At 38.2% G+C, this 26,687-nt stretch overlaps 1 protein-coding gene across 3 annotated transcripts in view; it reads left to right on the plus strand.

Annotated features, from left to right (window-relative positions):
* Positions 1-26,687, plus strand: part of plxnb2b (plexin b2b) — a 467,166-nt gene that overhangs the window by 401,813 nt on the left and 38,666 nt on the right. For all 3 annotated transcript variants that reach the window (XM_057836746.1, XM_057836745.1, XM_057836747.1), the window contains 6 exons: positions 4,373-4,570; positions 10,738-10,917; positions 12,962-13,098; positions 15,972-16,072; positions 17,963-18,192; positions 25,438-25,619. In XM_057836746.1, the coding sequence (XP_057692729.1) occupies positions 4,373-4,570; positions 10,738-10,917; positions 12,962-13,098; positions 15,972-16,072; positions 17,963-18,192; positions 25,438-25,619 (1,028 nt within the window). The remainder of the gene's footprint in view (positions 1-4,372; positions 4,571-10,737; positions 10,918-12,961; positions 13,099-15,971; positions 16,073-17,962; positions 18,193-25,437; positions 25,620-26,687) is intronic.

A 26,687-nucleotide genomic window follows, 5' to 3' on the forward strand; every position in this document is an offset into this window, starting at 1 on the left:
ACTTAAAAGTTAGGATTTTTTCCCACGTTTTTCAATTAAATTTCTATTTGTGTCAAGCCATTTTTAAGTTCTAGTTAAGTTTTAAGTTAGTCTAAACTGTAAGTCCTGATAGGATTTTGAGTTTTGCACTGTTCAAAATAAATGTATGATACAGGCTGTATTGGAGCACATTAGGGACTAGTGCTACTTGGTGTTTTATCCAGCAATGACTACTGAGCTACAATTGATAGTTAGCATTATTGAGTTTTTATTTGACACCCTCATCACTCCACAACGCTATGTTATGTTAAAGCCTGTATGTAAGACACGTTAGCCACGCATCGAAAGCGGTCTTAATTAATTGAAACCTAGCCCTCCGCAGTGCTAACGTAAAGTGAGCTAGTAGTGACAGTAACGTTAATCTTATATATTAGCGCTTAGCGCTCTTTATTAGCATTTAGCGCTCTACTGCTTTAAGATGGCAGCTGTTTTCTAACGCTGCCCAGACGCGGCCTAGTCTGTCGCTGTGCATCTAGTTCAACATAAATGATCTCTATGAGACTCATTGGACGCTAGCTGCCACTAACGTAGCATGAGCATTGGACGCTAGCTGCCACTAACGTAGCATGAGCGGGCTAGTATTTAGCAACGTCGGCGTCTTGGAGAGAGGGAGAGTGGGAGAGGGGTCGTTTGTAGCGGTTGTCGGCTGCAGTGTTTGTTTGTTTTTTGCTTCTTCCTCTACGCACGTGACATCAGCGCGTTGTCCCGCATTAAAAGTAGTCCGAGCAAAACGTGATGCGTAGAGCTGTCAAAATAAACGATTACTCGAGGTGAATAAAATTACTCGGATCAGTTTTTAAACTCGAGTTACTCGAGTTGCTCGAGTATTCGTTTCAGCTCTAATATATATATATATATATATATATATGTGTATATATATATATATATATATATATATATATATATATATATATATATATATATATATATTAGGGCTGTCAAACGATTAAAATTTTGAATTGAGTTAATAACAGCTTAAAAATTAATTAATCATAATTAATCGCAATTCAAACCATCTATGAAATATGCCAGATTTTTCTGTAAATTATTGTTGGAATGGAAAGATAAGACACAAGACGCATATATACATTCAACATACTGTATATACTCTAAGTACTGTATTTGTTTATTATAACAATAAATCAGCAAGATGGCTTTACCATTATTAACATTCTGTTAAAGTGATCCATGGATAGAAAGACTTGTAGTTCTTAAAAGATAAATGTTAGTACAAGTTATAGAAATTTTATATTAAAACCCCTCTTAATGTTTTCTTTTTAATCAAATTTGTAATATTTTCAATCAAAAAATAAATTAGTAGCTCACCATCGTTGATGTCAATGACTACACAATGCTCATGGGTGCTGAAACCCATAAAATCAGTTGCACCCAAGCGCCAGCAGAGTGCGACAAAACACCAAAAAAAAAAAAAAAAACAAGTAACAAGTGGACATGACACTGCTGTCATTTTAATCTGTTTGAGCGGGGTGTGTGCGTTAATTGTGTCAAATATTTTAACGTGATAAATTTTAAAAAATAATTAACGCCCGTTCACGAGATAATTTTGACAGCCCTAATATATGTATGTATGTATAATATAAAGGTTTCCAACAATTTCGAATGAACATAGACGAGCACATATTGTAGCGTCTAGAGCTAACGATTATTTTAGTAGTCAATTAATCTATCAACTAGGTAGTTCGAATAATCGAGTAATCGGATTAGGAACATTTGAACATTGTAGAATTCATTTTAGGAGATGTGAAATAAAGGCCTGCTGAAGTGCAGTTTCAAAAGAGCATTAAATGCGAGTACAAAATAAAATTCCTGAGTGTTCCTTCAAACTGCAGAATTGCACTTTAATTTAAAATTTACTTAAAGCACCTGAGCTTAGCCTCAAACAGAATAAAAAAATAAATGAGGATCTCAGTGCAACAAAAGAACAATTGGCTAACTTGCATACCAAAAGTCAGCTAGCTTAAATGCTATGATTTTTTTTTTTTTTTTACATTGCTCTTATCAAATAGTTCAAACACATATTTCCACAATAAACAGCTAAATATACCTATAAACTAAATTACAAATTAGGAGTGGGAACCTCTGGGTACCTTACGAAATTATACGATTTGCGATACAAATCTCACAATAACGATCTGACGATATGGCGATACAATGATTATCGATACATTGGTCAGGAAATCATTCTAGGATTTTCTACAAACTAATAAACAGAAAAACAAGTTTCTGCTTTGAATTGGAATGAGCTTCTCACTAGTAGACGTCCAATCCATTTGAACTGGGAGGGTGGCAGTGAATAAACGATTTCATTCGCTGCCATCCCTTCCACTTCAAACGGACTGAACGTCTATGGCCGTCAGTGGCAGCCAATGCCAGGCAATCTTGTGCCATTTAAGATCATTTACCTGTTGATTTTCAGTTACTTCCTTTTGATTTTGGGGTATTTTATGGGTCACTTCCTGTTTATTTTGAGTTACAGAACAGGACGTGACCTGGGAATCATCCAAATGAATAGGCAGTGACTCAAACTCAACAGGAAATGACCTGTAAATGCCCTAAAATGAACAGCAAGTGACCTGTAAATGCCCCAAAAATCGGACCGAATGACTGGGAATGCTCTGGTTTTGAAGTTCCCAGTCTAAATGGATTGGGCGTCGAGCACCGTCAATGGCAGCCTTAGAGTTAACTTAGACACTTTTATGGTGGAAGATTTTGGTAGCAACTTGATGGTTCTTTTTTTTTTTTTTTTTTTTTTTAAACATTGACACCTTTTTAAAACGATATCTCGATTCTTGACAGGCGCATATCGATAACCTTTTGGGATACAAAGTATCCCAATATATCACCATTTAGATATTTTGTCACACACCGCTTACAAATGCATTAAAAAAAAACTAATAGCGCAAACAAAAACTTAAGTTATGTCGGCCTTAACAGGGAGCAGCTGAATTAAGCCATGTAACTCAATAATGCCCCCAATTTAAAAGGAAGTAACCAAAAATTAACAGGAAATGACGCGAATCATTTACAGAGGGCCATGAATGCAAAAATTTAAAAAAGGAAAGAAAAAAAAGAAAGTTATGAGCAGTGTATCCACCCAAATCAATAAAACTAGATGCAAACACTTTCAAAACAACTCATTACAATACTCAAAGATTCAAAGCTTTTTTCCAATTGAATTACTCGAGTTAATCGATTAAACGTCGCAGCACTAGATGAAAATACTCATTCAGCAGGAAAAGCAGTATGTTATTTTCAATAAACCTACCTAGAAGCCACGAACTGTATGTAAAAAAAATAAAATAAAAAAAGTTGTCCCAGCGTTTAAGAGGATGCTCGCCACACTAAAGTTGATGCTGATGCTAACGCGAATGCTATGCTAACGCGACGAGTTGCATTTCGTGTGTGATGATCACTCAGCACACACCGTTAAAGGCTAAACGCAACATTGCTTATTCCCTCTTACCAACATAAGAAAATAAATCTTACCAAGTGTTATCTTAAACTCTGGTGAGGAGAGTGAGGGAGAGGTGCAGCATGTCTCACGTGAGTGACACAACCCAAACCCTGCTACGATGTAAGCTGACGTACTCCACGTACAATATGAAAATGTCAGGCATTGTGAACATATGACAGGAACTATGTCACATTTTTGTCTCATCAGACGAAAACTGGCATTCATCTCGTTATGTTCTAGTCGCTCAAGCCACGTTTTTAGCTCATCATCGTCAGGAAAAAAATTGACGAAAATTGACGAAATATTTAACGACAATTTTGTCACCAAAAATCTTCAGATACTGTTTTATCAAGGTATTTCAGTTTTAAATTGAACCCGTTTTGAAGATTTGCCCAAAGAGAAAAAGATCCTTGAATGTTATTGTTTCACCTTGAAATCGGATCACGTTTTTAATGCCAGTAAACACAGACATTAAACTCATATTTCAAGGCATAGCTGTCTGTGTAATGTAGGAAATAAAAATGAAATTTCGCTATTGTCTGAAACATCTAGGATTAATCTTCTGTGGATTAATGTCAGATAGGGTATTAATTCATCCTAAAAAGTAATTGATAGTTTGATATTGACTATTATAAGAACATTCTCGGAGTCAAAATTGACCTGGCGTGTGTGGGGTTACATGGGGTTAAGTATCGGTTCAGACGATGTGCATATCCTGCTTTAGACACTCCAAGTCTTTACAGTATAAATAGAAGCCCGCCTATTTAATGATACCTAATATACCGCCTCATATCCTTTTAATGCCTTTTATGTCACCATAACCCATGTTATTGTCCACTTATGCTGCTCTTGTGGCAGGTCGCCCACGAAAAGAACGATACGGTCATCCAGTTTCGCTCGCCTCCAGTCAACGACTCGCTAAGTCAGCAAGCCAGGACGTACATCAAGCTGGACAATTGGGAAAAGGAGCTAAGGAGCTTTGACTACCACCCAGACCCCATCTTCTACGAGCTGCCCAAGACGGTCTTCACAGAGTCCAGCATGATCATCGTCAAGGTAAGTCACCATTGCCTTTTAGCGCAAAAAGCAAAGCTTCAGAAGTGGTGATTCAGACAAGTTTATTGTCGATGTTGCTTTTCTAGTACTTGTCTTTTCCTGAGACTTCGTTTGTGAGCACAAAAATGGGGGAAAAAAAGACTTTTTACTCCCCCGTTGTGGTTTCGATTGCATAACAGGCACATTTTGTTAGCAGTGTGATTGTTTATGAGTTCCAGTCAAGCGTTTGCTGCAATTAGACATTTAAATTGTTTGCCGCCCCATGATTCAAGTTGAAGGATCCATTCAAGGGGCTGACAAGTCATAAATAAGTAGGAATTTCATTGGTTTTTATTTTGGTGACTTCCTGTGTCTTTTGTTGTTTATATTCAAGTCATATGACTTGAAAGAAAAGGGATTACCATTAAAAACAATTTAAATCAAGTCAGAAAATAACACATTATGCATTAAAATATGAGGATTATATGGGGGATTGGGGTGAACACAGAATTCCATATATGTATTGTTGTGCATTTTTCTTTTTGATGTATTTAGCTTAGTATTTTGCAAACTTTTTAAGCCAAGCACCTCGTTCAACATCACGGAACAGACGACGCACCCATCTCAACATACACACATAACCTGTCTCCTTTTTTTTTTTTTACAATTATTGTCCACTTATTCTTTAACCAGCGAGCTTTTCCTCATTTGGGTCTGCAGTGAGCTTCAGTCTATCCTAGCTGAGGCAAGGTGCAACCTTGACTGGTAGCCAGCCAATTCCAGGGCACTCACATACATGCCTTTACACTCACATTCACATCTGTAGACAATGTAGAGATAGTTCCTAAGAGTGTAACGTTATTTGTCTTGTACCGTAAGGGTACGGGCATCACGGTTCGGTGCACCGGCGAGTATATTCGAGTTTAAAAAAAAAAAGGAAAAAATCCATGTTAGAGCTAGTTCTCCTTTACTTCAGGGGGCTGTAGGGGTGATGCGCCTAAAGCAACGACCGACATTACGGGGAAAAGAAGAAAAACATAAACAGATTAAGAAGTTATCATTGCTCGCTTCTAGGAAAGTTATGGTGATTTTATAGAGTGGTAACTATCAAAAATGCAGTATTACCAACACTTTTTGAAGTGTATTTATTTTATATTTTCATTCATTTTGCTTTAGCCTTAGGCTGAAATATTTGAAACACTGAGTGTATCTTTATTTTGTAGTATTTCAAGAACTGCTTATTCAGTTTGGAATGATTTTCAATTTTTGTTTATTTTCCCCAAATAAAAATATATCTTTTGTGGGAGTGTATGTTTTCTGGTAATGGTTTACAGTTAACTGGAAAGATGTCCCGATCGATTGGGGTTCTGATCACGTCATTTTCAAAGTATCGGAATCGGCAAAAAAATATCGGACATCCCTTTTTTTAATACATATATATTTTTTATTTAAATCGTGTTCTAATTGTATTTACCGTTACAGACAAAATGTCTTACACTCATCCAGAATAGTTTTGGTTTAAGGTAGTGCTATCAAATTTATTGCATTAACGGCGGTAATTATTTAATGTAATTAATCACGTTAATTAACGCATGCGCTGCACGACACGACCCACTCACGCATTGTCGCGTTCAATCTATAAAGACGCCGATTTACCTATAGATGGCGCTAAAAGGCAGCGCATAATGAGTAGAGAGAATTTTGACAGCCTTTGGAGTCATTTTTAATGTAGCTAAATCCTTACAATACCTCTCTCAGCAATTAAAAATAACGTGGGAGGTAATGTCGGGAAGAAAGGTAGTAGTTGATCATTTTCTTAACACCCTATGTTCTTTCCCAACGCAGAGAAGATATATCAATTGGTGCCCCTACGCACAGTCATGGTTGCACTTCCCATCATGCATTTGGCCAGAAGTTAAATGGTTGCAGTATCATTTACTGAAAGCTCAACAAATACACTAGATGGCAATATTTAGTCACAATACACAAAGTCACATTTATCCTATAAGAATTACAAGTCTTTCTATCCATGGATCCCTCTCACAGAAAGAATGTTAATAATGTAAATGCCATCTTGAGGATTTATTGTCATAATAAACAAATACAGTACTTATGTACTGTATGTTGAATGTATATATTCGTCTGAATTTTATTCATTTTTTTCTTAATGCATTGCCAAAATGTATATGATCGGGAAAAATTATCGGGAATGATTGGAATTGAATCGGGAGCAAAAAAAGGCAGATCGGCAGATACTCAAACTAAAACGATCGGGATCTGATCGGGAGCAAAAAAACATGATCGGAACAACCCTACTTTTTGGTTTTTCCTTTTCTACCGAACCCTTAACGAACCGTGACCCCCGTACAGTAGAACGTACCAAACTGTTACTTGGGTATATTGTTAAACCCCTAAGAGCCGAGACACACAGGAGGCTACGTCGCTCGCGTTCAATACAGTTTCTATGGAACGAGCACGACGAGGCGAAAATAACCAACCCTCTTGCAGCGCAGCGACACACGACGTTCGTGCAAGTGAAATTTAGTTGTGCACGAGCAGATCAGCAATGCAATATAAGAAAATTGGAAGTGGTTCTATTTCTGTCTCTGTCGCCTGGCGGTACAATCAACAAGCAACTGATTTAATATTCGACAAATCACCAGCGAGGACACCGGCCAACCTGGAAATTGACCTCCACACGCCACACTTTATCAACATGGTGTAAAAAAAATAAAAATAAATAAATAAATAAAACCTTTTTTTTTTTTACATATTTAATCTTTCGTGTCTCTTGTATGTTCGCTGTTCTTTAAAAGTTTCAATGATTGAATAACATTTTTAAAAATTTGGAAAAATACAACTTCTTTAACATGGAGGAACGTATCACATGCTTTGATTCCTCTCGACATGATTTCCAGGACTTAAAAAAAATAAAAAGCAGCAGTATGGGAATTTGTTGGCAGTCAGAAAAGACAAATTTTGCAATGCCCTGGAAATTCATAGCCAATCAGAGACGAGCGATGTCGCGCCCCATGTGCTGGCTTTAAGCTTAACTAGCATGACTTTCGCATTTCTCCATCGCTCATCGCCTCCCGTGTGTCTTGCCCCTAATAGTTATCATGACAGATTGTTACGGTTAAATATTGATTCATGTCTAATCTAAATATAGAAAAACACTAAGGAAAGGCATGTTCCTTTTGGAGAGTCCTTACCATTAGCATGGTAAGAGAGGCTTTGAGCTCATGGGCTCAAAACCACCCGTTTATTTGGTCACAAGATAACACAGGAACATTTGCATACAAGGATGAGCCAAAAGGTTGCCACAAATATCAGATTTCAGTCAGCCGAAGTGGCTTCTCATTGCTCAACAAGATATCACTCAAACATTAAGACATGACGGAGCATAAATTAGATAATTCGTTAACACAATAACTTCAACACGAATAATTTTTAGGTAGTCCCCGGGTTACGAAGTACTCGACTTAAGTGATTTCAACTTTACGATGCCGGACTCTTGTCTGACATTTTGTCAGAAGTCGTGGGGTTTTTTTGTCGTGTAAACAGTACCTTATTGTACCTCACAGTCTCTTATTTTTTACTTTATTAATATGACACATTCTGTCCTCATGTAACGTGAAGTTGTTCAGTTTGACAGAGCAATTGTGGTTTTTGAAGTTTTTTTACTTCCTTGAATTTTGACAATTTGTCAAGCTGTTACACATATACAATATGTACACTTACGTTCAAAATTACAAGCATTTAATTGACACAAAACATTTGCGTGTTCAAACATCCATCTAGTCTAATCAATACTGTATTGGCCCGAATATAAGACGGCCCTGATTATAAGACGACCCCCTCTTTTTCAAGACTCAAGTTTGAAAAAAGACTTTTTGAACACCAAATTAATTTTTATACAGAAAATAATTACAGTACATCTGAAGCAAATGATTATAACAACAATATACTGTATTTGAGAGAAAAGGCATGTTATTTTGCCTCATTCAAATCTGAATATCTGAACATTTAAATAAGTAAACTAAAGTGCAATCACATTCGTAAATGAATGGCTTCTGGTTTTTGAAATGTAAATAAACCAATTTATTGTGATAAAACAATGAAATTGCAATAACTGCATTAACCATCAAAGTGAAGTCTAACTGTAACTGTAGTTTTGAAACAAATCAGAATAAGGAAAAACATAGCAATAAAATAATGCAAACTGGTTAAATTTGAGAGTAGCTGAGACCTCTCATGACAGAACATCGCTTCAATGATATCTGGCGCCATCTAGCGTGTGAATGGGTATAATGTTTAGACCGCGAATATAATATGACCCCCTCTTTTTCAGTCTTATTTCAATGCAAAAAAACACCGTCTTATATTTGGGCCAATACGGTATATAAATTTAGTAGATTAAATGAGCCTAATTTGCCTAACAAAAGTCCGCTAGCTTAAATGCTATGAATGCTAACGTATTGAGAATTTTCATAGCAAATCACTCGCACACAACTCCACAAATACATACACAAACACATATTAGCTGAAACAACTTACAGCCTTATCTGGGCCTTTATCAATGTCAGACGAGAGGCTGCTTGCTCCTCAGTCATAAGGCGACAGTCCAGCCAGACCCAACGCCGCCACTAGAGGGCAGTGTATCCTCTATCATTAAACAAAATACAATACTTTTGGATTTGGGTAGTTATTTTTAGATTTAGGGGTATTTAAAGGGTTAATTCCGATTTACGCAGAAATTCGGGTTACATCGCCAGCATTGGAACGGAACTCGTTCGTAACCCGGGGACTACCTGTATTTGATTATTATGTGGATTTTCGTTGAAGCATGCTTCTATTTTGGCGCAGGAAGCGTAAATCAGGCAGTACTTTTGGGGACTACCCTTACATAATTTGTTGTAAAATGCCCAATGCTCAAAATTGTCTGACTTCAATCAATTCATGCCCTAATCTCTATCTTCCTCTCAAAAACTGTGCTGATCTCAAAATTAAAGCAACGTAACATCGCCACCTGCAGAGATCCGTCAACCATTACTGTCATTTCCATAATTGAAATCCATGGACAAGAAACAATACGTTCTGGCACACGTATTTGTTAAAAATGACTTCCTACTTCACCAATACACGATTTATGCCACATTGGACTGACTAACACACACACTCTACTCATTCACACCTCATAAAGAAGAAATTCATCACAGTTGAAAAGCCTAATGCAATATTATAATGACCCGAATAACTGCTTATGGATAAGTTCTTGACTAATTATCCCAGAGGCTTATTTACTGCTGTAATTCTGCGTTGAGGGTGTGGGTGAGGATCATATTGTCTCCTTGTTTTACATAAACAGACTTAATGCAAATTAGTCGTCTGTTTATCGTCCTACAGAAAAGTATACAGAAAGAATAAGCGAAGGCCAAATCTACAGTATAAGCACGTACTGTAAAGGAAGCGCTAAAGAGAACTTTCTGGTCCAATGTGGCGAAGCCATTAGTCTAATGTAAGACATTTATAAGAAATGTCCTTGCACTCAATAAGCTCACAAACTAGGAAATAAAGTCAAAGAGCTACTTTGAAACCTTGCTGCAAATAAGCAAGTACTGTACCACTCTTGCATGCAACGCAATCATGTTAACCTTTCCGCACATCGCGGTCATGACTCTTCTCTGTACAACATCCACTTAATTAATCCTCAACTAAAGGTTCAGCTGGATTTCTTTACCTGTATATTTTATCTTTTATTTTGTAGAAAGAAATTGAAAAAAAATGAAACTATTTGGGGAATAGCTGACGGTGTAACGCAAAACATTGCTGTTCTTTTTTTTTTTTGTCATTTTCAATTTAGGTCTGCGGATGCCACTCGCTTTTTGCGCCCTGGGAAGAAGCAATTTATCTCGCTCAACATCTTTTCAACTGAAACGTCGCACTTTCAAATTACAGCAGTACAGCATAAAATCATCTTTTATGCCATATACCCTGTTTTCTCAACACCTTTGCCTTACCTTTTTGAAAAGACATACAGAGGGATTTGTTCATTAGCTTGCGCTTTTGCTGACCAGAAGTATGGGTAACACTTGTTATAAAACCTTGTGAAAAGATCTTGAGCTTGTCATGCATTGAATGTTATCTTACCGATTCATTCATTGTTTCTCACGATTGCTGTCCTGTAGGGTCGAGGATTCTTAAAAGCCATGACAGCCAAGGAAGCTCAGGGCTTCGTGGGTGACGTTCCCTGTGTGGTCAACACTCTCCAAGATGAGAAGTTGTTCCTGGACCCACCTTCCAGGAAGCCCAGCGCTCGCTCCCGAAGACAACGCCGCGACACTCGGCCTAAGCTGTTGGACCTCATGGTTAGAAACGCATCTGTGTTGAGCCTTAACATGCCGCTATTCAAAGTGGAAGCCTTAAACACAATTTTTACAAAAACAGGTTAAAGTTCATTGAGATACGAGTAGCGTGAAGTTTTTTTAAGATATGAGTCCTTTTTCAGCTCTATTTTGGCTTTGATTTGCAAGTGCAACATGAAATATGAGTACTGTCTGGTAACTGTTGACTTTCACAAGAAGCAATTAGCAGACAGTAAAAGAATTCTTCAGAAAAGAAGCTTCAAGCTATTTTTTTTGTCATTCTCAGTTTGATATTACTGACAGACCAAACAAAACAAAGAGTAACACGTTGCGTATTTAAAATGACAACATAGCATCTGCTAGCTTCCATTGTCATTTTTGGCAGCCCTTTTAATTTTACTCTTAGTCTTTTGAACGATAACTTATTAGTTTTAGTCATTTCAAAATGTGTTTGTCTTCGTTTAGTTTTTGTTAACGAAAACTGAAACAAATTTCGTTCAGTTTTAGTCGACGTTCACTCAATATTTTCGTCTGTAAAATTTGAAATTTCCACTCTAAAAATAATAAATAAAAAAACTGTTCCAAGTGTTTCGAATGAACATTGACAGACATGTACATATTGTAGCATCTACAAGCATCTACAAATCTGTCACGTGATAATACACACTCATCAGGAAAACTGTATGTTATTTTTCATTAATTAAACCCACCTGGACGCCACGAACTCTATGTTAGAAAAAATTTGTCCGATAGTTTAAGAGGACGCTAGCCTTTAGCAATAGTCTAATGCTAGCACAAACGTGAATGGTATGCCAACGCTACGAGTTACATTGAGTGTGTGATGATCACTCAGCAAAGACCTTTAAAAGCTAAAGCAACATTGCATATTCTCTCTTGCCAAGATAAGAAGACAAATCTTACCGTGTGTGTCTCAAAAAAGCAATGGGGAGACTGGAGAGGACACTAGTGGGTGAGTTGGGGGAGGCGCAGCACGTCACATGAGTGCCCCAACCGGACACTGCTATGATGCAGGCTAGCTACACATAAATGTCAAATGTGACGGAAACTACGGCGTATTTTTGTCTAATCCGACGAAACCTGGCATTCGTGTTGTTGTTTTAGTCTCCCAAGACAAGTTTTTAGCTCGTTATCCTCTCATCATCGTCATGAAAAAAATGTTAGTTGACGAAATATTTGCGTTATAGTCATCTTTGACGAACACAACACTGCTAGCTTCAAGCTACCATACAATCGGAAACACTAAAGGAACACAGACTGACATTAGCATTGATGTGAGTGAACATAAACTAGTGCAATGCAAGTAGGACTTTTTTTTATTTTTTATTTGTTTTTTTATATGAGTCTGGTCACCGAACAAATACAACTAATCTCAAGGTACCACAGCTGTCTGTTTTGTGGTCAAACTGTTACCATAATAAATAATACCATAATTTGTTACCTGTGTGTCGAATTTTTAAGTAAGATTGACTTGTTTCTATTGTAAAAAGAACTTCATATTTCGATAACCAATTTTTGAAAAATTAAAAAGCCCAAAGGAGATTGAAACATACTTTGACAGTTATGTTTTTAGCATGCACTTAGCTGAAGTCTTGCTGGCGATTCCATTGAATATGAATTTTATAAAAGCTATGTATTGTAATTTCCTGTGTTATATAGCCTTGCCATGGTGATGATGATGGGCGCCGTCATCTCAGCTCTCAGTGAGCTATTGTTTCCTTTTCCGTGCTGTATGAATACACGCCACGGCTACATTCTAGACACCGCGGGATGCTTCCTACAGAAAATTCACCTGATTTAAGTGTCAGGCACAATACAGTCATTGATTTGTTCTCTCAATGCTGGGCCACCAACTCGCAGTACTTTGAAACACTCAGAGGCCTCGCGGCAGTTCAGCATAAATAACATGGGCCAATTATGTAGATTCACCACGCTTTTGCCGCGTTTAGCATTGGCCGAACCCAAATAAGTATGTAAAAAGCGTTTGGTAATAAGATTCCACCTCTGTTTTTATGCGGTTTATCCACAGATCAAGTTTGGCAAAGGGGAGTGGGTAGTGGGTTCCGTGCAGTACGAGACCAAGAATGATTTGTCGCTTTACATCATCATCCCCGCTGTCATCGTTCCCATGCTGCTCATCATCGCTATCTCTGTCTACTGCTACAGGTAAGTGCCAACCTATTAATGCTGAATAGTCACTAATAGAAAATTGACTGCACCTGCACGGTATGATAATACCGTATTGGCCCGAATATAAGACAGCCCTGATTATAAGACGACCCCCTCTTTTTCAAGACTCAAGTTTGAAAAAAGACTTTTTGAACACCAAATTAATTTTTATACAGAAAATAATTACAGTACATCTCAAACAAATGATTATAACAATACGTTTGAGCAAAAAAGCATGTTATTTTGCTTCATTCAAATCTTAACATCTGAACATTTAAATATGTAAACTAAAGTGCAATCACATTCGTAAATGAATGGCTTCTGGTTTTTGAAATGTAAATAAACCAATTTATTGTGATAAAATAACAAAATTGCAATAACTGCATTAACCATCAAAGTGAAGTCTAACTGTAAATGTAGTCTTGAAACAAATCTGAATAAGGAAAAACATTGCAATAAAATAATGCAAACTGGTTAAAATTGAGAGTAGCTGAGATCTGTCATGACAGAACATCACTTCAATGATATATGGCGCCATCTAGCGTCGTAAATGGGTATAATGTCTAGACAGCGAATATAAGAGGACCACCACTTTTTCAGTGTTATTTCAATGCAAAAAACACCGTCTTATATTTGGTAGTAAATCATTCTACATCCGATAGTTTTACAATAATCAGGAGTAGAGATGTGACCGAAAATTTGGTGTCAAAAACTATCGGCCGAAAATAGCTAAAAATGCATTATGCACGCATCGGTTTTCGATTAAAATGTTTTGAAGACCGAAAGTTTACCACCGAATAGTGTTAATAACCTTAGTCCTTTTGGGATGACGTAATCAAAACACTCGGTTTAGAAGTACGACAGGCGGATCGGAGCAGAGTCTGCATTCATGCGGACTCTGTACTGGTCCGTTGTGGTGAAGAAGGAGCTGAGCCAAAAGGCGAATTCAAATTCAATTTATTTGTATAGCCCTGGATCACAACAAGGTTGTCTTGCAAATGAAGCAACAAAGATGAATAAATAAAGTTGAAGTCCTGGGTATCCCCCATCCTTAGACCCTCCATGTCGGCAAGGAAAAACTCCAAAAACTCCAGAGTCTTTGGGAAAAAAATGAGAAACCTTGGGGAGTACCACAGTCAGGAGAGATCCACTCCCAGGACGGATAGACAGGAAGCCCCGGGACTGCTAATGGGAATTAGCAGGCGAAGTTATAGTCCGTAAAGATGCAGTGGAGTAAAGGAACAAGAAGAGGTCCATCTAGCCAGATGAGACGGGGGTGGCAACGAGGATGTCCATCCAGCCTGGGGTCTGGACAGTCAGGAGGCTGCAGCTGAAAAATAGCCCCTCCCCAGAGGGGAGAGGGAAAGGCGACACCGGGTGACTAGTGATGAAGAGACTAGACAACTAGATATTAACATTGGAAAATAGAAATAAAGTAAGCTGTAAGCGAAGCTCTCGATTTACCAGTGGATCTATGTTTCTACCCTCACGTATGGTCACGAGCTGTGGGTCGTGACCGAAAAAAGATCCCAGATACTTGCAGCCGAAATGAGTTTCCTCCGCAGGGTGTCCGGGTTCTCCCTTAGAGACAGAGTGAGAAGCTGAGTCCTTCGGGTGGGTCTCAGGATCGAACCGCTACTCCTCCGCGTTGAGAGGTCAGCCTTCCTCCTGGGGTGACAGCCATGCACACCAATTTGATGTAGAGTGCGGCGTATGGTCTGAGCACTAACAGGCTGACACCCCACCTCTTCACTCTCTGCAGCAATGCTGACAGCACTCCTGTAACGAGTCACACCTACAGGGAAAATTACAAGCAGTACTCCATTTGGACATTTAGGGATGTACGTAGTTTCTATGGGATGTACTCACTTTGGTTGCCAGGGGTTTAAATATTAATGGCTATATTTTGAGTTATTTTGAGAGGAAAATAAATTAACTCAATTATATAAGCTGCACACAGACTACCTTTAATTGTGTCAAAGTGTAATTTTGTCAGTGTTGTCCCATGAAAAGATATACTGAAATATCTGCAGAAATGCGATGGGTGTACTGACTTTTGTGATACACTGTATCTGGAAGAAGTGTCTTAAATAGGCACTGAATTTTATCTGGTCAGTGATAAATTCCTGAAATTTTAAATTGCGTGCATGGTGCAAAATAGTGTCTGAGAAATATCCAAGCAGCTAAGAAAAAATATTTCTACTCATTCGAAACGAATTTTTGTATTTGAAATGATCAATTTTATCGACAAACATGAAGCCGCCGCTGTGAAAATTCCCCTGGAACTGGCATTAAATTCTGTTTTCAATGGTCTTAAAAGGCTTTTAAAAAATCTTAAATTTGACAATTGTTGAGAACTTTAGAGACCCTGGTATAACGTATTATTAATAAATACAGTTTGTACATAGCTCAAAATTTATTTTCTTACAAAAAATGACTCATACATCATTTAAAAAGAAATAGGACGTAGAAACCTATGGCTTCTTCTGTCCTAACCAAGCCTTTGCTTGAACAAATGAAATCTGACATGACATGACACAACACGACATGACAAACGGAACGCCTTCTGAAAAAACTACAAGATTCCAGTTCTGGTATATTCAGTGACCAGATAAGAAAGCCTATTTAAGAGAACAAATAATAATAATAGCACAAACTGCAGCTTATAAAGTCTTATTTCATAAAAGAAAAAAAAAATCAATAATAGCAGCATAGTTAAACAAGTCAAATATTTGAACACCACAGATCTTTATACAACAACTGGATTTAGAAAATGAGCTTTTTAACAGGAGGCAAAATCCAGCACCTTGGCACGTGTTTGTCTGAATCATGTTGGAGTAATTCTGAATCGTGTATGTGTGTGTGCTCAGGAGGAAGAGTCAACAGGCTGAGAGGGAGTACGAGAAGGTAAAACACCAGCTGGAGAACTTGGAAGAGAGCGTGCGAGACCGCTGCAAGAAAGAGTTCACAGGTACGTGTTACTGTAATTGACATTCGCTTAAGATGTATAATTACTGGTACAGCTTGCTGACATAGATTATGAAAAGGACTAGGAATGTCCAGATTGCATATTTTTGCACCCGAGTCAGAGTCACATGATTTTGAGGAACTGCCGATACCGAGATTTAAAAGTTTTTTGTTTTTTTTCCAAACATGTTACAGTACTGTCCTTCATAAAGTACTTCCGCTTCTGCTTTTTCCAAGAGTGTTGCGGAGTATAAAACATACTCACCGGCCACTTTATTAGGTACACCTGTCCAACTGCTCGTTAACACTTAATTTCTAATCAGCCAATCACATGGCGGCGGCTCAGTGCATTTAGGCATGTAGACATGGTTTAAGTCAATCTCCTGCAGTTCAAACCGAGCATCAGTATGGGGAAGAAAGGTGATTTGAGTGACTTTGAACGTGGCATGGTTGTTGGTGCCAGAAGGGCTGGTCTGAGTATTTCAGAAACTGCTGATCTACTGGGATTTTCACGCACAACCATCTCTAGGGTTTACAGAGAAGGTCCGAAAAAGAAAAAATATCCAGTGAGCGGCAGTTCTGTGGGCGGAAATGCCTTGTTGATGCCAGAGGTCAGAGGAGAATGGTCGGACTGGTTCGAGCTGATAGAAAGGCAACAGTGACTCAAATAACCACCCGTTACAACCAAGGTAGGCAGAAGAGCATCTCTGAACACACAGTACTTCGAACTTTGAGGCAGATGGGCTACAGCAGTAGAAAACTACGCCGGGTGCCACTTCTTTCAGCTAAGAACAGGAAACTACAATTTGCACAAGCTCATCGAAATTGAGCAATAGAAGATTGGAAAAACGTTGCCTGGTCTGATGAGTCTCGATTTCTGCTGCGACATTCGGATGGTAGGGTCAGTATTTGGCGTCAACAACATGAAAGCATGGATCCATCCTGCCTTGTATCAACGGTTCAGGCTGGTGGTCTTGGTGGTGTAATGGTGTGGGGAATATTTTTTTGGCACTCTTTGGGCCCCTTGGTACCAATTGAGCATCGTTGGAACGCCACAGCCTACCTGTATTGTTGCTGACCATGTCCATCCCTTTATGACCACAATGTACCCAACTTCTGATGGCTATTTTCAGCAGGATAATACGCCATGTCATAAAGCTGGAATCATCTCAGACTGGTTCCTTGAACATGACAATGAGTTCACTGTACTCAAATGGCCTCCACAGTCACCAGATCTCAATCCGATAGAGCATCTTTGGGATGTGGTGGAATGGGAGATTCGCATCATGGATGTGCAGCCGACAAATCTGCACCAACTGTGTGATGCCATCATGTCAATATGGACCAAACTCTCTGACGAATGCTTCCAGTACCTTGTTGAATCTATGCCACGAAGAATTGAGGCAGTTCTGAAGGCAAAATGGGGTCTAACCCGTGACTAGCATGGTGTACCTAATAAAGTGGCCGGTGAGTGTATATATTTTTGTATCTTTTGGCGATGCCATTGTATTTCTGGATTTTTTAGTTATTTTCGCCAGATCAACGCTACAAACCTGTCAATCATCATTAACTTTAAGTAGCTGCCTGCTGACCAAGAAAAGCAACAGGGGGGAGAGTGAGAGGCTGTACGAGCATGAAGCAGAAAAACATACATATATACATATATATATATATATATATATATATATATATATATATATATATATATTTGTTTTTTTTGTTTTGTTTTTTTTAAAATTAAAAACCCGATCGATTTCACCCAATTCCGATCCTCTGAAAAATGGCCCAATCGGCCCAATTTCCGATCACGTAACGGGAATCAGGAAATCCCTAAAAAGGACTACATGAAACTCCTCAGTTCATTTCAACATACTATGTTACTTATGTGCGGCAGACCTGATGATCGAAATGGAGGACCACACCAACGACCTGAGCGAGGGTCGCATTCCCTTCCTGGACTACAAGACCTACACGGATCGCGTCTTTTTCCTGCCCTCCAAAGACGGCGCCAATGACGTGATGATTACGGGCAAGCTGGACATTCCTGAGGCTCGGCGGGCCATCGTGATGCAGGCGCTCAATCAGTTCTCCAACCTCCTCAACTCCAAGACATTTCTTATCAATGTAAGAACATTTTTCTATTCCATTTTTTACATTTATTAAGATGCATCAAAGCAGAGGTGTCAAACTTAAGGCACGCAGCCCTGATCCGACTAGCAAAAGCTAAAAATGTCCCACATATTCATTTTTTCCACTAAATTACCAAAATTGCTGATCGTTGTCACTTTATTTATATCACGTTATTCATTTCATTACCAAGCCTTCATTTAAAATGATTATATATCTTTTTGTATTTTTATTCATTTATTTATTTAGGTTACACTTTATTTTAACTAGGTGTCATAAGACCGTCGTAATGATGACATGACACCTGTCATGAATATGAATGAGGGTTTATAACAGTTGTCATTGAGAGTCATTTAGTCATTTATGTCACTGTTGATGCAATATTGAGATTTTTTTCAAATGTTTTTGGGTTGGGATGACAGTTTAGGAACTGTGTTAGGGTTAGGACACTAAGGCTTGGTTCATACTGCAGGTCTTAATGCAAAATTCAGATTTTTTTTCCATACTTGTTTTTTGGCATGCCCATTTGAACTGCCTTTGTCTATTGAGCCCATTCAAGTATTACGCATGCGCACTAATTTAAGTAAGTCCAACAGGCGTTGAACAAACTGCGCAGAAGCATCAAAACAAATAACTATGCTAGCTGTATGTCATTCCAGGGTGATCATATTTTGATTTCCAAAAAGAGGACACAAATAACAGACATTAATAATCCCCGTTTAGTCTTAAATTCAAAGTTTATATGGACTGATAGAACGCACACACGTAATGTGCGTGCATGATGCACGCATATAAGTCTTACGTGTGTGCGTCAGTTTGCCCTGACATGGCCATGTAATCAATTCTGAAATATTGCTCATTTGGCGCACAGAAAGAAAATCAAGCATTATCAGGCTTTTCCTTTTCTTCATTTTTTATGATAGGTAGATTTGTGTCTTTATTATTCAATCCAAAAAAAGTTGCTTCAATCAAAAAAAAAAATTTAAAAAGTCGCTTCAATGAAAATATATATTTTCAATCCCAAAAAAGTCACTTCAATTAAAAAAAAATGTGTTTAAATGCAAAAATAAATTTGAAACTCAAAGAAATGCATTCGAAACCTATTTTTGTTTGTTTGATTTTTTTTTTTTTAGCGCTCCAAGTCCAATTGGATTAGCCATTTATTGCTGTCAAAGGCAACCAATTAGTTAATTTAGCAAATAACTTTAAAGCAGTTACAACAGTAGGAAAGTTAGTGATTTGTTTCATTAGTTTCAGTGTTACTGTGTTGTTAATGTTAAAAGAAAAAGTTCATTTTTATACCTATAATGATATTGCCCCCCTACAGTGGAAACTACAACCAGAATCTGGCACGTGACAAAAATGAGTTGCCCACCACTGGTTGAAAGGGAAAGTCATTGCCATTTTAAATATTCGTATAGTAGAAAAGCATCCTACATATAGCAGTGCTCTACAAAGAACGTAATACTTCAAGCACATCAAGAGTATATTATAAAGCAAAAGCATGTGCAAGGTGAATAATGTCAGTAAAGGCAGCAACCTGTTCTGAGCAAATAATACAAGATCCTACATAAGCTCAACAAATTTCAAGCCTCAGCCGATGCCATTTGACAGAGATATCTGGGCCCGAACATGTTAGATGGGATTTTCCATTTAAAATTGCGAGTGCTGCCAAATGCAGACTGGATCAGATCCAAATGAAATGTGGTGTGACATTCCAGAGATTACTGCTCCCTAAAAGAGATTATTATTGAAATGTCATTTGTAGTGTAAATCGTTCGATTTCATTTTATTTTGTGTTTGTATACATTACTTATATTTTATTATTTTTATCTTTTCACTGAAATTTAAATGTTAAATTTTAAAGGTTTAAATGAAGCCGATCTGCAATTTGGCAATTTTAACATTAATGTTCTCTTTAGAAAGGTTCTTCTAGGTGATAACATGGATTGGTTTTGCACATATGAACATTTTTTTATTTAACTCATTAGCTGCAATTGACAGTGATAGACAGGTCAATCTCTGAACTGTTTTACATTGACCACACAGAAACTTTTAACCACTTCCAAAACTGAAACTAAGGAAGCAGGTCAACAACATTCATACTGTTCAAATGTCTTCATTTCATAGATTAACTCATCTGGTGTCTTTGACGACGAAAGACGTCCAATCAATTTGCTGGCAGCAACCAAACAAAACATGGCCATTCAATGCCAGCCATCTCAGTTAAAATGGATTGGATGTCTATTGCTGTTGATGGCAGCGAATGAGTTAATGGCAACAAGAACAAAAATAATACAAGTATTATTTCCATTTGTAGCTCAACCTTTTTCTCCCCTAGTTAAATCTTCACATCAGTGCCTGTTCACACTCCTACATTACAGCTAGGAATTCTTTATTGGCTTCTATTTTCAATTGGGCCTGTCTAAGCCCGGCGCCCACTGTCAGATACTGACGAGTCCAATATTAGATGGCTGAAGACATGGCGGAGCAGCAGATTGGAAGGCTTCTAATAATCCAACAGTGCTGGCACCGAAGCAGCCTTGGAGGTGTTAACTGCAAATCTCTGAGAGCTTCCCCTGCCTCTCATTTGTTTTTTTTTTTATCTAAGCCTCGCTGCAGAGCATAAGCATGTTTACCTCCGTCGTTATTGGCTTGCCGTTGGTCGTTATTTTTTAACACTTTATCTCTAAAGTTAAAGTCAAAATCCACCACTAATGTGATGTAGAATATTAAAACAGTGGATATTAAAAACAAGCCGTCATTCATTAGTTAGAGAAAATTCCATAAAATGGCAGCCGCTTGTTACCTCCGTGGAATTAGTCCACTATCAGACGCAAATTTATATTAAAAAAATTTGCCGATCATTTGTGCTACGTTTGGATTGTTTGTGCTGTAAAGAGTTTCATATGTTCTGCTATCGTTTTTCAGATATCTACCATTCATTAATAGGTCAAGCTGAGGTCAACCAGCCCCCAATTTTGATTAAAAATGCCTAAAATGCTGTCAATCGTTTGTGCTGTGAACACTTTTGTTTGTGCTGCAACGGTTTTGTAAATATTGTGCTTTTAATTTGTAGTGATGACATCACGCAGCCCCTCATTTACTGCTTATTTGACCTGAAGTGGTACCATTCAAATGTGCTATGTTTGTGCTAGTTTGTGTTGTAAACATTTTTGTTTGCGCTGCTATCGTTCTATAGATATTAAGATATTCATTTCGGGTGATGACGTCACTAGCAGCCCCCTATTTACAAAATGTACCTTAGTAAGTGCCATTTGTTTGTGCTACATTTGGGTTAGTTTGTGCTGTAAACATTTTCATTTCTGCTGCTACGGTTTCGAAGTTAACATTTTTTTTTTTTTTTTTTTTTTTTTTATTTACTTATTTTTCAAAAAGTAGCAGAGAACTGTTTGTTTTGGTAACATTAACAATACAAGATTAAAAAAAGTGTAATAAGTTTTAAACAGCTTTTTTGTCTGTGGTGGTGCCACCATCAGTAAAAAATAAAATGTGTAATATCTACAAAACCGTAGCAGCGCAAACCAAAAGCATAAGCTTCATAATATATTGACATGACACGGGGCGTAGCCCGATCCATAGGGTGCCTATTTTGAAAAACTTCAAATTCAAATATTTTCAAAACCAAAGCTGCTACCGACCTAAAACCAAAACAGGCACTTACCTTAGCTATTTATGAGTCTCCATGAGCAACAGCATAAAAAAAATTCAAAGTCGTTCCCTTATAAAATCCAAATTAATTATTTTTTATATAAGTATAAAAAAACTTAAAATGGCTATAAAATTCTCAGATTTTAAACTAGATGCACAAAAATCACCAAATGCAGAGATAATCACCTATATTTTCAGGATCAATAGCAATATTTAACATATCATATAAGTTTTTGCCCAAAATTGCAACTTAATTTTTTTTTTTTTTAATTTACTGCAAGTTTTATTTACTGCAAGTTTTCAACAGCTAATATATCACTCAATTTTCACATTAGAAACTTAATACTTGAGGAAAACATGCAGAATCAATTATTAATACATTTTATATGCAATCACAACTTATAATAGAATAGAATAGCCCTTTATTGTCATTATACAGTAAAATAAACAATAAAAATGTGGAGTATCTCCCATTATAGTGCAGGATAAGATAGGTTAAAATCTCAAAAGTAACTTGCAAGTATAAAGTATGAAATCTAAATAAACATGAATATAAAATGCGTATGAGATAGTCCTATAATTCAGGCAGTGCAAATAATCCGATGCAGTGTTACCAGGATGTGAGCCTCGTCTTTCAACAATCACATAGCCTTTTCCTCTGACTTACGTTTTCTGGTCAGCTTCCTTGACTTGTGCAAGTCCCTGTTCCTCGCTGTCTCCTCTCTGCCCTCCTCGACTGCTCCTTTTCCTGCCGGCCGGCCACTCCAAGGCCTTGTTCTTCCTCGCTTTTGAAGTCATATACTTGGAAAAGTTCGGACCAAAACAGTTGAAGAGGGACCGCCGGGAAGTCCAGCAGGTGCACTTGTGCTTCCTGCATACTAGCGAGTCCCACAGCGACATTCCGAAGGACGCCATGTGGCCGCTTGAGGACCGCCCGGCCCATCCCCAGCTCTCCCTTGTCCTCTGGAACATCTCCAGGATCTCGGCCCTATGTGTCCCTGTGTTCCTCCGTGCCCGTGGTCATGGCGAGGAGCCTCAGCCCAGCGACCTTGCTGGGGTTTATGACTGCCATGATAAGCCCGACGCTCTGCTTCTCGATCGAAGAGTGCGCCAGCACCTTCTGGGTCAACTTGTAGCCGGCCTTGACAGACTTGTAGTTCTCCCTCCTGGCCAGCACCTTCAGGCTCGAGAATCAGACCGTCCTCATACTCTCAGGCTCCTAAAAAACATGTTTGTTATAGAAAGATAGGTGTTCTGATTCATGTTTTTATAAAGTGAATAATGCTGGCCACTTACTTCAGCCCCTGGACACCTTGGCAGCACCATCAGCCGTTGTTGTGGAAGATGCTGTAGATGTTCTTCCAAAGGTGCATGTGGTCAAAGTACACGAAGATCCGCTTGTTGCCGTCGTAGGGGTTGGTGTAGGACCAGCTTTTGCCCTTAAGGACCACAATTTGTGGAGAGTGATCGGGGTCCCCAAGGTTGCCTGCTCCTGGACGGCTGCATTGTGGGACAGGTCTTGCAGCCCGCAACCCAACACTTCTTCCCCATGGTGTTTCACTAAAAGTTTTCAGAATGAAGTGTTACATAAAATAAAACACGAAACAATAACACAACAACAAAACAATTCTTTATACATATGGACATTAAACAGTCTTGATTCTTGGTTAAAAGCAAAAAAAAAAAAAAAACGTGCAGGTAGTGTTTATTTTAAGTAAATATGTCGAAGTACAATGCTAGTCTGTTAGTGAATGTAGCTAGCGGCCGCCTGACGTAAACAGAGCCTTTCCGGTGAAAATTCTTGTGAATAAATGCTTAAATCCCCGAATTATTTATAAATATGGACGTAAAACAGTCTCAATTCTTGTTTGAAAGCAAAAAACGTGCAGTTAGTGTTTATTTTACATAAATATGGGGAACTATGATGCCAATGCAGTAGCAGCTCTTTTCTCCCATTGTTTTTTTCACAACGCTTAAAAATGCATGCATGGTTCAAAAAAAATAATAATTACCTTGACTCGTTGAACAAATCACTCCTGAGACAATCCTTCCTGCTTTCGTACTTTTTCACAAATCCAGCTGAAATCAGGCTTGGGCTCGCTTGATGTGCTGTCTGCGACTGACTCCTACTATAAGACTACGTTCATACTACAAGTCTTAATGCACGAATCCGATTTTTTCGGGTTTTTCCGACTCAAGTGAGGCATTAACTTGATGGTTTGAACGGGAAGTCTCATAGAAGTGGACCATTTAAAATCCGATCTGGGTCACTTTGGTCTGTGGTTATAAATCCGATCTGGGCCACATTTTTCCAGAACGTCACGCGCGGTCTGAACTGGCAAGTCTCCCAAATCGGAATTCATGCAGCAATTACGTCATCAAAGAGCAAGATAGACGGCACGCTAAGGTAGCGGTGCAGCTGTGCGTTAACGCCTAGCTTGCCTTGAACACGCGATCATTCAATATAAACTTTGAATATATAAGCCTAAACGGGGATTATTTATGTCTGTTATTTGTGATGCAATGACGTAAGTAAAGAGCTGAAGCGGCAGGCAGGACGGCAGCGATGTGTGGATTGTCTTGCCCTATGTTTGTATATTTGTATTTGTTGTTAATAAAGTAAAAAAAAAAAATTTTTTAAACGACCCCAGCGATGTAGCTGTGCATTACCTTCTAGCTTAAACTCTGCTTTTAAGCACGAAGCTGGCTTGACCAGTCATAAAAAAAAAAAAAAAAATTTAAATGAAGAAAAGGATAAGCCTGACAATTTACGATTTTCATTCTGTGTGCCGAATGAGCAATATTTCATGATTGCTTACATGGCCAAGTTAGGGCAAACTGACGCACCCACGTCATTTCGCGCACACACGTCAAGGCTTATGTGTGTACGTGTATGCGTTCTATCAGTCCATATAAACTTTGAATATAAGACTAAACGGGGATTATTAATGTCTGTTATTTGTGTCCTCTTTTTGGAAATCAAAATATGATCGCCCTGGAATGACATAGCTAACGTGTATAATTTTTTTTTATGCTTCTGCACATCGAATCACTTTGCTGAGCGCATCTCGGACTGCGAATAAGTGCGCATGCGTGGTACTTAAACGGGCTCAATGGACAAACGCAATCTGAACAGGCATGCTAAAAAAACAGATATGACAAAAAATGGAATTTGTGCTTTTAAGATCTGCAGTATGAACCGAGCCTATGACGCAAAGAATGACGAAGTGTCAGGTCAATAGATTTTGAAGTTCATGCCAAAAGTTGTAAAATTTTTAACAGAACAAACAAAAGGTAACATTTCCGGGTCAAGTAGGAGTGGAAGGGAGGGGGGGCAGTTGAACACTTGCAATAACAATAATAATTTGCCATAACTACAAAACTGTGGAAGCATAAACAGAAAATATTTACAGCACAAACTAGCACAAATGTATCATTTGCATCTGATGGGGGGCCAACTTCGCGGAGGTCCACTTGTCATGTTGCTCGTGTGATCTAATTTGGAATATTTCCATGATTGACCAGCTGAATTTTCTGAATCCATTCCATTTTGCTTATTGCCATCTGCAGTTTATCCGCACGCTGGAACGTAGTCATGACTTCAACGCCAGGGCCAAGGTGTATTTCGCCTCCCTACTGACGGTAGCGCTGCACGGCAAGCTGGAGTACTACACGGACATCATGCGGACCCTGTTGCTGGAGCTCATGGAAGAATATGTGCACAGCAAAAACCCAAAACTAATGCTGCGCCGGTGAGTTTGCAAGAAGTTCAAAATTTTATGTAAAATAGTTTGATTTAATCATAAACACAAATTTATTCTCATTATTAATTCCTTAACCCTGAGGCACTTGCCCTAGCGGTAATCACTACAAATTTTGTCAGTATTCAGTTGGGCAAGTATAAAACTTATAATCGAAACTAATTGGGAATTTTTGTTGAAATGACACAAACTAATTCATATTTCTTATTTATCATGATTAAAAGAACTGCCTTAATGTTTAAATGAACCAAGGCCTAAACAAGGGTCAGTATCACTTGGAAAGATTTTTTATATCGCTTAATCATCATTAGAATATAGCAGAATAGCAAAAGCTTAAGGTTTTACTCCATGTCCAAACATTTGCAGACATACTTGCATAAAAGTTTAACATCTTGAATCTTCTTTGTCCATTGTATTTACTTGATTTGGGCATTTCCTGAAGACCTTACCGCTAATTACAGTGTTTGTAATAGTAACAAATGGTACAATGACATTAAATCATTCTTTAAGCAATTTTATTTTCAAAACAAATCATTTTAATCATCATCCTATCTGTTCTTTAAAAAAAAAAAAAAAAAAAAAAAAGATATTATATATGTTATTGAATTCTGCCAGTCTTTAAACATATCCACTCTGGCGTAATCAGGAATCAACTAGTGTAATGCCTGAGTTATGTTCCTGCGTTGCGGTGACAGCACAGCGACTACGGCATCATTCAACATTCACCGCCAAGCCACTAGAGGGGTGTGGCGTTATGTTTGTACGATTTTGGGGCATTCTTGTTGACTTCCTCTTGTCTAGTTTAACGGAGAAAAAATAAACAATGCAAGATGGAACGCTTGAATGTGGATCTTCAGCTCATCAACATTGAATAAATGTTGATCCTACAAATGCTGAGGCGCAGGCGACGCAGAAGACGGTTTTGAGGCGGTCTATCCAACTTTTGATGCCGCATAGAGAGTTCTAGCCTTGGGTGGAAACCAGCTAGCTGTGGCTGCTAGCTTCAAATTGGCATTGAGCACCGCGTCCAGTGTTTTGTCCGAGGTCTGCAAAGCCCTC

This window comes from Corythoichthys intestinalis, chromosome 5, assembly GCF_030265065.1.
Source record: "Corythoichthys intestinalis isolate RoL2023-P3 chromosome 5, ASM3026506v1, whole genome shotgun sequence".
NCBI lineage: Eukaryota > Metazoa > Chordata > Actinopteri > Syngnathiformes > Syngnathidae > Corythoichthys > Corythoichthys intestinalis.